Source organism: Buteo buteo, chromosome 7 (genome assembly GCF_964188355.1).
Source record: "Buteo buteo chromosome 7, bButBut1.hap1.1, whole genome shotgun sequence".
Lineage (NCBI taxonomy): Eukaryota > Metazoa > Chordata > Aves > Accipitriformes > Accipitridae > Buteo > Buteo buteo.
Genome location: NC_134177.1, coordinates 2,515,013 through 2,527,898, shown reverse-complemented (window position 1 = coordinate 2,527,898; position 12,886 = coordinate 2,515,013). Strand labels below are relative to the sequence as shown.

At 38.1% G+C, this 12,886-nt stretch overlaps 1 protein-coding gene across 2 annotated transcripts in view; it reads right to left on the bottom strand.

The window, feature by feature from the left end:
* The window catches only part of RSRC1 (arginine and serine rich coiled-coil 1), a 177,640-nt gene that overhangs the window by 100,140 nt on the left and 64,614 nt on the right, over positions 1-12,886 (bottom strand). For both annotated transcript variants that reach the window (XM_075031280.1, XM_075031281.1), the window contains one exon: positions 4,658-4,694. In XM_075031280.1, the coding sequence (XP_074887381.1) occupies positions 4,658-4,694 (37 nt within the window). The remainder of the gene's footprint in view (positions 1-4,657; positions 4,695-12,886) is intronic.

Genomic DNA, 12,886 nt, shown 5'->3' with positions numbered 1-12,886 from the left:
AAATAGTAGGAGTTATCTCAAACAGCTAATCAGTTACAAATAATAATTGGTCTGTGTAACCTATATCTAACACTATTTTATAAGAAGGCCCCAACCTGCTTATTTCTACGAATTCTTAAATTTTCTTAAAAACTTCCAAACGGTTGGTTATTATTATAACCTTGCCAGGAACACATGAGCACTGGCTGTGTTCTCGCACTTAACACTCCAGAAGCAATCACCTATGTATCTACTACCCTTTACAAAGGAAGGAATCAACAAGATTCAAGTTGAAGATTCAAGTTTAACGCTTACCTGAACAAATAGCAAACGAATGACTGTTAAAAGAGTTCATATGAGCAAACCACCTTGTATGTAAAATGCCTTAACTCTATGCATATGCAGTAAATGAGAAAGAGATGTGAATGACAGGAATTAGAAAGGAAATAAATGCATCAGCATTTCTCACAACATCACAAGCTACAGACTAACATCTGCAAGGGTTATGATACCACTAGCACCTTTCAGCACCATTTCCCTTCCACTAATCTGATTACCCACCTGATGATAGGAAAACATTTTACTTGTACATTTGTATTTCATGATGATTTCCCATCTTTAGAAGACTTTCTGCACAACTGTTTCCTGAAGTAGACAGCTCCAGGCTAAAGATTCTTGCCCCATCATAGGGGTATACTAATCCCATTGCCCAAATGGGAAGAAAAGAAAGTTATAAAGTTCAGACAACCCATTCCTATCCGCCTGTGCACGCTCTGCCCATGTGGCTGTTCTTGTGCCAGAGTGGGGAGACTTCACAGAATACCTTCTTTCCTTACGAGGAAAAAGTGAATTCCATGCTAAATCGCCATTACTGTATCCCATCACCATGTTCCTGTTCTCCTCTAATGCTGCCTCCTATCTTCTGGACTAAAACTGTCCTCTCTAGAGGTGCCTCATCAGTGATCTCACCCAGGAGGAGAATTTGGTCAGAAGTTAAGAGTGGGGAGATAGAATGTGGAAATTACAACTCCCCAAGAACACCATGGTGGTTTTCCTAAGGGAATTTTTTTCAGGTTTTGATGATCAGCATTTTATGAAAGGAGATGTGTGAAAGAAATGCCTTTTAAAATTTAAAAAAAAAAAGTGGAAAACCTCATTTTCAATTAAATACAATTTCAACAGGAAAAAAACCCCAACCATCCATTCAGCCTGACACTTCTTCAATAAGAGAGAAATCAAGCTTGCAGAATATAATTGACCAGCATGGAATTTTGCCAGGATACCAAGATAAACATAATTACTCATATTAAGAGTGTTAATTAATTGTTTGTGAGCACAAATAATTGGCTGCTTGGTTTTATAGCTCGTTAGAAAGCCAACAATTCTATTAGACGTTGCTGTCCAGTAGCCATACTAGGACCACTGAGCTGTAATCACCAGAAGTCTGAAACTAAGCCAGTGAAAATCAGTGAGAGGTCAACCCCTGAAATCAAACTCCAAGAAAAAACATAGTGATTCCTAGTAAATAAGTATTAACACTTTTTAGATAAAGGAAGGGCTTTTTTTTTGTTAGGGTTTTGTGTTTGGTTTGGTGGTTTTTTTTTGTTGGTTAATCATTTATGCAGATTTTTCTACCAAAGATCTCTTTAAAAATCCCTAGAGAGCTGCCAGATGGAGTTAACCAATATTAGTTATGAATTAGTGACCTTGAAATACACTACCTATGACACGTTATGCAACTAAAAGTGTAAATAGCGAACTCCAGCAGCTTCCTTGGCAGAGCTCTGCACAAGCACTGCGATAGTCAGCTTCGCAAGAGCTTGATCCATACCTGCTGGGGGTTATTGATTAACACACAACACGGGGAGCGCCTGCGTTCTTGGCAGACAATAACTATATTCTTACAAACCGCTGATGGGCTAAACAAGCTATTAATGACAGGTTGCTCTTCATCATTTAAAACGGACAGACTCTGCTGCTTGACCACAAGGACAAGCAGGTTATTGCTTTGAAATGTTATACAAAAGACACAAATAAGGTATCTCTAATGAATAAACCACACGTATGGCTCCATGATTCTTTTTTAGAAGAGCTATTAATAGAAAACAGGACCTATTCAGAGTTGCAGATATATAATAATCTATTCCAAGGTTTCTATAGTTTGTTAACAAATTTGTTACTCGGAAAAGGAATTAGCTAAGTATAATTTGGCAAATAACCACCAAAATTTTTGGAATACAGGACTAATTCCCCTATGCTTAGAACTTTGCCTTTTCTTTTCTTAACTAGCTATAAATAAAATAGGCTTCTGAGCGGATGTAGCTATTGGGGGTCAGCAGGGAGTGTGGCCATGACCCACTCGCATGGTCAGCCAGGCACACTGGACAACCCTTCCTCCCAGCAGCAGCGACCAGCGCAGCTCCTCCGGGAGGGCCCGCTCTGACTGACTCTGAGAAACAGGCACATGCACCTGCTGGGAAGTCCTCCAATCTACAAAGAAAATATTTTTGTTTATAAAAGCATCCAGTTTTGAACTGGAAGTATTTCCAAATAACAATTCGTAAAATATAAAACAGCAGTTGTTATACTACTTTATTGCACTGCTGTCTGCAGCTAGATGCTAGATATCAGGACAGCAGAACCTACTTAAACAAGGGTAAGCAGTAAAACACAGGAACACACAGATCCCATAGGATTATATCACAAATTGTAAAACACCCTTTTTTACAGAAGGGATTAATTAATAGATTCAATATAAAGATTCTTCTTTTTTCCTAGGGGGAAAATACTTCTTTACAAGTATTTGGAGATGCAGTAATTTAAAGTAGTAGAACCAGAGCAATCATGTGGCTTAATTCTTCTGAGGAATATCCCTATAATTTATTGGAGTTCAAAAGGTCTTCGTGAACTTGCCTGACATAACACTGAGATACAAAACAGTTTCCAGCATGAATACTCCCATCTGTGGGTGTCTTGGGAAAGAGTTCATTTCCTTGAGCACCCGTTCCCAGGACCAATTTTCTAACATCACAGGGAAAAGGAAAAAAGTCTCAAACCTAGAGGTTTTTGACAGATCTTTCACAGAAATACAAAGCAGCTAACGTGTTTAATGAAGACAAAATTTTATTCAAACACAGAGTGAGTTACCCCGTAAAGAACTTAAGGCATCATTACTCTGCAGAGAACCTTTCCAGTACATTTGCCCCCAAATCCCAGAGAAACCCTGAACACCAGTGATGCTGTTCCTGGTCCATCCCCCCATCCCCAGCTACTCAAAACCCATAGAGCCTCTTCCTCCTGCACCTGCTGGTTTGAGGTGACATTATAAATCAGACCTGCAGCTCCAGCTATTGCAGCACTCCCAATTTAGAAAAAGAACCAGTCATGGTCATCTGTCAAGACTACAGCATCTTTATAATGCATTAGAAAAATTCTCTGAACCCATCAGATTACAACTACCTGACACCAGCAGAGGAATGAAACATTTTAAAAATTTATTTAAGAGATTCAACTAGCATGCAAGGTACCAATGAAACTAGCAAACAAGATTAATTTTCAAACTGCTCTAAGAACTATTCATAACACTCAGCTATTTATTCCATTTACAGATTCAAAATACTAGTTGCAATGGAACATTTAATATGCCACCATTATAAAGGGGAAAGTGTTGACAACTATGCCAGAATATACATCCTTTTCATCCCGCTGTTACTCCAAGATGATATTGGTACACAAGCTCCTACAAATCATATTTCCCAAGTGATTCCCAAAATGGGAAGCAACAACAGAAAAGCAATTTTTTCAAATGCTCGTGTAATACATTGTGCTAAGATTTTATTTTAATAGCAGTATAGAACAGTATATATTATTTAGATATTATATGAAAAAATTAAACATGAATTTAAACACTTCTCATGATGTACTGAGATATACGTGCCATTAATAGTGAATATTTTGATTTAATGGGATTTAATAATCTGTTTAGATGAACTACTTAATGTTCTGATGATTGCTGATACTAACATCCTAGGCTCAATGAGCTTCAGACTTGTGACAATATTGTATTTCTTCCAGTTTTGATCAACTGATTAGTTTTTAATGCTAAGTATGTCTTGCCATCAGTTGCAGTTTGAATATGTTTACTTAAACCAAAAATATTTTGCATCTCAATTATTATTTTATACTGCAGCACTGAATGGAATTTAAGTCAATACATTATTCATAAAGCAAAGACAAGAGAAAAAACAAAGCTGTGCACTTCTTTCAAAGACTTCAAATTACTAAAACATACCATATTTATGCATGCAATATTTGATTGTGTGTGTCTTTTTTTTTTTTTTTTTTTTTTTATCACAAGTTTGTTGTTTTCAGATCAGGATATGCCAAAAATCCAACACCAAACAATTTTTGTTTATAATTAAGGCAATCATCAATCCAAGGATTGTAGTCCATTTTATTTCATCTCTACATCAAAAAAAGTAATTTAAAAAAATTAAAATTCCCTTGAAATGGTAAGATAAATGAAAATGTAAGTGCCTTCACATAATAACAGTAAGCTGACCCTCTGGGAAATGGTTGACTTTCTCAATTCAAGGTATTCAAAGCTCATTCAAAAGTGTTCATTTGGAATGCAGATATCAAAGATGATGCAAATGTTCAAGAGAAAATTAAAACTTACCAGATGTTCTAATCCAGCTTTGATGTTTCCAGAGTCCCTGTAACAGAAGAACAAAAGTTCTAAATAGTTGCTAAACCCTTGTCTACAACGATTTATGTTTAACTCAAAAATGTCAAAGCCATGTAATTTCTCGAGTATGTAAAATTTTTATTTTTAATATCTTAATCATTGCAATACCTGAAAAGTATCAATTATCCTAATGCGCAGCTACAGAATTATTTAAACCCTCAAATTTTACCTGCCCTGAAATTGCTATAAAATGTAGCAACACAACAAGACACTCATTTAAAAAACAACATTTTAAATGTAATTATCCCACTATTCAAATTGGAAATAATAAACCAAGACAGTGTGTAATGCTATTTATCAAATCTACATTCAGTGGCTCACGGTTCTGCTTTGCCACTACTTCAATAATAAAATTCTGTGACTGTTTACAAAGGTGATGGGCTGAATGAATTGTATATTAACTAACTAGGTCGTGGCAGCCATACCGAAACTTTGCAGTTGACTTTTGACAGCTGAAAAAAATACAAATGTACAGATACAAAAATGAGAAGTAAAGGCATGTAAAGACAGCTGCAAAAAAATGGACCAAACTATCAAAAATAAAAACACCGAAAACCAAGGAGAATTCAGAGTGAAAACTAATCCTTAACGCATCCTGCTATGTAAAAAAAAGATAACCTGAAAGAAAATCAAAGCAAAACAAATGAAAAGAATCCCCCAATCCCAAACCACTAAACAAGGAGGCTGGTTTCTGCTTCCATTGACTCCAGGTTCTACCTGCTTCCAAAAAAGTAACTGTGCCCTTTGAGGAAGATGGGCTGTAACCACAGCAAAAAAGGAGAAGGAATCTACAAGGATTTCAGGTAACCAGTTATTGAATTAGACAGTGTAGTATGTATTTGTATTTATAATATTAATTTTTCAACAAATTATTTAACTATATCAAACCACAGGAGCAAAAACCCCAACCGCGTTGCTCTAAGACAGCAAACTGTGCAAGACTGAGGCTTCCATTCTCTTTAATACTCAGTACAGGCTGAGTAAGACATAATGTGAAGTATGAAATTTGACTAAATACTGAACAAGGCTACATTCAGTTACACATTTTACCACCTTGCTGTACTATATTTTAGACTTTTTACAGAAAGCTTTTGTTGATAATTTCATAAAGCTTTCCAAAAAAAGTCTGCTATGCACTTTTGTTCTATTTGAACATATCATGAATGAAGCAAGAGAAAAAGATGCACTTCCCTTACACCAATATTTTTTATTTTGCAGCAAGGACTTATTATTTGAGTCCATATAGTATCTAAATGGAAATCATGTCCCACATACATTTTTGAGGTGCTAAATGGCCTTAAAGAATTTAATCACTTTGGAGGCAGGATCCAAGACGCTGATGCGAGGAGCTCCCAACTACTGGTATAAAACCTGCCCTGTTAGTGTTCTGTCTCCTGCGCTGTCCCTGTCATGACTTCATCAATATTTGTGCAACTCCTTTTGCCCTGTGCTGAAAGCAGACTTAATTCAATTATAGGTCTCAAAACTGATAAAAAAGGTCCTGAAGTGGAAAATGCGAAGAGATTATTGGCAAATGAATAAAGATTTGTATCGAACTAACACACAAGAGTACAGCAGGGTTGTTTTTTTTTTTTTTAATCATTCCCTGTCTTAAGTCTTCTGGGAACAGTGAGTTTCCCTTCCCCTCATGCAGCACATCGATTTCTGAATTAGACTGCAATATTAAATAATTAATATACTTGCCATGATTGATGTTTTGCATTAGTTGAATATTAGGTTATCAATCAAAATCCACTTGGTTTAATGTAATAATATTGAAAAAGTGTCACTGGCTGTTCATCCAATTTGTAGTTGAGGCAGCACAGATAGTAATATTGGTGTAACACAAGGCTCTAACGCAGGAAATGCAGTGGTTGAACATACATAAGGCAAACATTATCAAACTAACCAGGACAAGGTTGAGGTTGTCCTAAATAAACCTTGCGGCACCTGTCACTTCCAATGAAAACCTCTTTCCAGCCGGAGGCTGCTGTGCATCAATCAGCGATGACAACTAGTGAAGCCATGGCATAATTTGATCTTTCTACTTAAACAATAATTATACAAATAAGACTTCCATTACTACTATATTTCAAATATTGTTATGCAAAATCAGACCTGTTGCTACAGCTCAGCCTAACACATAACCTTAGATGTCTGCAGAATACCTTAATCATTAACACCATAAACCTCTACAGACAAAAGACAAGAGCAGTTTTATGCACATTCAATATTATAATACTTCTATAAAGGAACACCATAAGAAATTTATAGTAATTTTATATCATTATCAGGTAATAATGTTTTACTCAATTTTCACACCACACCACATAGTTCCTAACAAGATACATATTTGCCTTTCAAACCATCTCCAGTGCACCACATTTATTTTTTTGGTTCATCGGGCAAGCTTGGTTTTATTATTGAGTTTTTCTTTTTTCCATCTGAAAAGCTCTGGAATTGTGTTTCCCCACTATAGTCAAGACTTTGTGCTGTAAAATACTAGTTGACGTGCATATATTTTAAAATCATACATTAAAAACAGTAAGCACAATACTCAGGCTAATCCAAATGTTAGCTTTTGGTAATGCCAGGGGAAAAAACTGCAGCTGAGCTAAATTTGAATCACGGTCATGAGGGACCTGTAACAACAAGCCAGGAATTCAATTAAGCAAGTGTAGCCAGCTTCTGGATTACTTAAAACCATAGTGTAGGTAACTAATTGAGGTAGTGTTAACTTATACTGCTAGTTCTTTCACCAGTAAACTAAACTAAACTAAAAATGTTCACTAGCGCTTGCTGGAAATCTTGATTTTAACCTGGACATATATTCACAGTCATAAGAATAGGTCCCCGTATAAAACTAACCATTAGTCAAGGGAGCTGAATAATATGCGGTATCTTCAAAATATCCAAACTTTAGCTACTATAAAATACGATTTCACAAATAATTTACTTTTTAATAAATTTATAGCAGTCTCACACAGGAATTGTAGAATACTTGGTTTTGCACAAGAGAGCTTAATGAATTACTGGGTACATTTAGACACAGTACTCCAGAGCAAAGCACCCTCGAGAAGCTACAGTGTTAACATCATACTGCAATGCCAGTGACTTATTTTGTTACTGTGAGGCTACCTAAACCCAAAGAAATCTCAGAGATATTTTTACTTATCACCAAAATAGGCAACTGAGCTTGTTAGTATAGTGCGTCTCTGTCACCTGCTTGAAAATGACAATTATGAGAGGCGAGTTTAATCTGTGCTGCTATTCAGATCAGTAGCATCAAACTGGAAGTATCCTGCAATTTTAAAAAACTTATTCCAAAAGAAAACAAACCACGTCAGTCCGCGTTCTTCGGTTCCTCTCAAGTTGTTATCAACTCCTCCTCAACGCTTCCCTTACACCCACAGTCAATAATTTTCTTTGCCGTGGTTTTCCGGTTAGAATCCCTAGGCCATAGAACAATTCTACGGATTATCTGTATCTATGGATATTATAGGACGATTCAGGTTGAAGGGCCTCTGGGGGTCCGCAGTCCCACCCCCTGCTCAAGGCAGGGTCAGCTGTGAGGCCAGACCAGGCGTCTCGGAGCTTCACCCAGCCTGGTCTTGGAAGGACAACCTCGCTGGGCAACCCGTCTTGCTGATCAAACGTCCTCCCTGGGCGCATCCTTCCTCCCACCGAGTCCGAACGCCTCTTTTTTTCCAGCCTGTGCCGGTTGCACCTTTCCTCCCGCCACACACCCCTCCAAAGAGGCCGGCTCCTTCTCCTCGGCGACCTCCCTCCTCAGGGCGGCTGGCTGCTGTCAGGTGCCCTGGAAGCCATCTCTGCTCCAGGCTGAACCACCCCCTGTCCCTCAGGTCCCCTCACGGGGCAAGTGCCCCCGCCCCTGACCGCCTTGGTGGCCTGAACGCCACGCTCAACAGTCCCAATGCCTGATTTCTCTCCTCAGGAGCCAAATGAATAAATAAATCACCTCACCATTAGCAAGAGCTCGGGCAGAATCCCCTCCGCTTCCACAATGTTAACTACAAGCTGCAAAGAACAAGGTCACGGGCGGCATTTTGGGTCAGGCTGCACCACAGTCTCAAATAAAGGCCTTTTAACTCCACTCTTCATGAACACCAGCGTATTAGTGCTGTTGATCGGGCAGCATTGGCCCAAGTGGTTGCAGATAATTTTCACAGAACTCTCTCAAAAATCTCTTGGCTCACTCAACAAGCACATCACAAAATACTTTCGATACTCTGTGTCAAGCATCATTTTAAATTAATCCCTTTTTTGCCTCCAGTATTTTTCCTGGATGAAGGGCCTCATAGTCAAAGATGTTCTAGGAACAGCCTCACGTTCTCTTCTTTATCCTCACGTTAACATGCTTCTGCTGCTTGCTGTCATCTAATGGCCTTCCCTACAGCTCTTCTCTGAGTAACACACACATCCGCTATTTTTCTTTTGCATATTATCAATCCCTGCTTGTATTCTAGATAAATAACCTCAAAATAAACAGCTGAATCTCTTCAGAAGTCTTCAGAGCTTCTTTATGAACTTCAGCAGGTGACAATATATTAAACACTCACCCATACAAGCAACATGAAACAGGATAAACATATTATGCTAAACCCAGCTTGAGTGGTGGCCTAGTCCCTTCTCCCACCTCCCTAAGCTCTGTGCTGAAGGTAGATAAAGGGAGAGAAGACAGAAATGAGAACTACACCTTAGATGTTAGGAATTACACCAAGGGGTAGTGTAAAGAGGATGAGTGAGGCTACTGCCGTAAACATCATAGCCACTGCCTCTCCTGTCCTGAGCTTCTTCAGTGTGAGGAATCTACCTTGACCCAACATGGCCAAAGCGAGGAACAGTCTTACTAAATGCAACTATAGTGGAGATGACAGCTTTGGGAGAATTAGTCTAGTCATCTATCTCTAGACCTTTCTTTTTGTATATCATCTTTATTTTAGCAGATTAGCATCTCAAATTCAACAAGGACTTCACCTCATCATTTTCTGGTTCTGATACTCATAGTCTTCTCAAGGCTGATGTGCCAAGAGATACTTAGCTTGTCAGTAGGCACTGAAAAAAAAATCCAACTAATCTAAATCAGATTGAGAGAAGGAATTTATTACACTAGCCTTGACTACTCAATCTGTCAGCATTGTTAATACTCCAAATTTCTGACTAAATCCCAGCAAACACCAACAGTCAGTAACAATTTCCTTGCTCTCTCAGAATGGGGAAATCCCCCATCTAAAACTCTGCCAACCTGTGGCAAGATCATCTCTCTCAATGGCGAGTTGAAAGGCCAATATCTCATGATTTCCCAGACTAGAGTTGTGCCCTGTATATTCCTGGGAAGGAGAAAATTAGGTTTCCATGTGATTACACACTATTTAATTCTACCCTGGGATATCCCAAGATAGAGAACTTCTCCCTCGCTTATTTTATGAATTCAATCTTTGCTGGATTTACTTTCCTTGGCCTTAAAAGTCTGTACATCAGATTGAAGGTATTCCAGGTATTGAATTTTAGAGGAGGAGGCAAATAAGGAATAGTTCTTTTCCCACTGAAGTTTTTAACTTTTTTCTAACTTTTATCCCACGTGCACATTTTGGAATAAGGCATCGTGTGTACACATACACACACAGTTTAATCACAGCTGGATGGGTAGCCTGAACAACGCACTTGTGACCTTATCACCATTTAGTGATGCATTTATGCAAACATTTAAACCATGTTGTATTCTGGAATAGCTTCACAGACTAACGTTAAGCTCACAGAACATGCCAGACATCAAGAGTAAAAGAGTCATGGCCAGAGCATGCCTATGTTCAATTCCAGAAAAAAAAAAGCCTGGTATAGAAAAAAGTATTTTCTCCCTATTGGGAACAACTAGAATAAAAGCACACGATTATTACGTCTGCATGGTGACTGTTCAGAAGGCACTACATGTTTGAAGTCCTTCCCTGATCTAGGCTGAATTTCAGCTTCAGAGTTACAGAGTCCTGGATGCAGTTTTTAGAAATGGATACCTCCATCATATTCCACTAAATTTTGTAGGTTTTGTTTGTATTGTTGTGTTTTCTGTAAAATTATAGGCTAATGTTTCCAAATCTGACTTCAGACCATAGATACTTATTTCGGTAGGCTTTGAAGGACACAGCAAAGATTACATAAAAATCTAAGCCCTATGCCTGTCCTCTCCTTTGAAACCATCTTTAAGAGGACAGTGCTGATTCTCCTGGGTGAACAGGTAAATTCATACCTATTGACTTTTGATGACAAGCTGGTCCAATACCACACCGACGGCCTGGCAGAACTGCTGGCAAAGACTACGTAATGTGCAGAAAGAGAACTCCAGCAAACGTATTGCTCTTCCACACTACTACTTAACCTCCTCTGGATTATAAAGAAAAACCTGAGAAGTAGGGCTATATTTTTGTAGCCATAAGTGGAAGTTACATCAAAGGGAGCATACAAAAGGCAAGAGGAGAAAACCATAAAAGCAAGCTATTTTCTCCAGCCTCTCTTATACAAAGATGAAGGAAAAAAACTTGAGTTTTTTGAAAGCAACCAAATAACATATGCAAACAATATTACCAATAATGAAAATAAAAATCTTCGCAACCTACTGACTACGTAGGTTACAGAAAGACTCTCAGTACTATGTGTATCTCAAAGAGAATCCCTTGACAGTTGTAATGCCTTTAAGAGTTGTGGGTCCTTGTATCTAAAACCCCTGTTTTCATCCATTATTGGAGATCCAACCAATCTATAAAATGACTACAAAATAAAATGGTGAAAACAATTCAGCAGTGCAATGCCAGCATCAGAGAGGGTACAGGCGACAAGAAACACAGGGCAGCATCTGGCTGTTATTCCGATAGCACTAAGCATCCAGAAAACCAGCATAATACATTAGTTGAGAATTTTCTTTTGCACATAAGAGTTCAACAAGATGAGATATAGCTAAACTACTAATTTTATGCGGCTCTTTCTAATCTTTTTGATGAGAGCTTGGTCTGCACAAAAGAGCAAATGGTCAGGGAATCCTACACTCTGCTAGAAAAAGCATCCATGATATTTTTTGAAAAAGTGTGGAATGTTGTTTTGCTCTTACTTAATATCAGATTCAAATGTTCTGGAACTGATCCTGAAGTGTAAAGACTCCAAAGCTGGTGGTGGTGTGCTCAGTGGCTCCCTCGCTCCAGTCATCCAAATAATTTATTTCACTAGGGGAAAAATGGTAAGAAGTTTGGCCAATTACTAATAAATTTAAATGTAACAAAGATTCAAGAAGATCACATGAAGGTCACTTATCAAAAGTGGGAAGAAAAGCAGAAGTCACACACACACACAAACACATACGGAATAACTTGGAACTGCTGAAGAACTCAGTAGAGTATCATGCAAGCTAAATTGAATCTTGCTAAAACCAGGGACTTTAAACAGGACACAAGGTGAAACAATTTCCATAATATGTTATCCTAGAGAGAAGAAAAATCAGTACCCAAGAGACCTCATCAAATATTCAAGGAGTGGGGGGACCAAAATACCCTGGCTCACAGGGTAAAATTCCAGATTTTATGCAATTGAAATAAATACTGAAACTAAAGGAGGTGGGGGAAGGCAATGGACAGACAAAATACAGTGTTGATAGAATCAATATTTTCAAATAGACCCTACAAAAAAAATCCTTTTTCTCCATTAGTAATTCTCAGATAAATGAGAGCCAAAATAACTACCCCGAAAGTCCCAGTTCTGTTTTACCAAGACTTCAGGTCAGATATGGAAATCCTATAAATTATCACAGCAGATTTCTTTATCCTGGTTGCCAGTTCAAGTCATTCCTCACATAAACCTGGCAATTCAAAGGATCTTATAACATGCAAGTCCTTGCAGTTTTTATACGTGGAGTGGTTTTTTGTTGTTTTTTGGGTTTGTTTTTTTTCCCCTGGGTTTTGGTTGGTTGGTTTGTTGGGTTTTTGTCCTCCTGTTCTGTGCACGGGGTTCCCTTCACAAAGAGTAAAACCTTGTTAATCAACGTTTGCATTCCTAGCAAACATAAGCAATTAAGCTTCGGGCTTTGGAATGTCACTGTCTCTGTTAACCAGATTATTTGGTAATCTTAAATAAATTAGACAACTTTGGCCTGTTTTA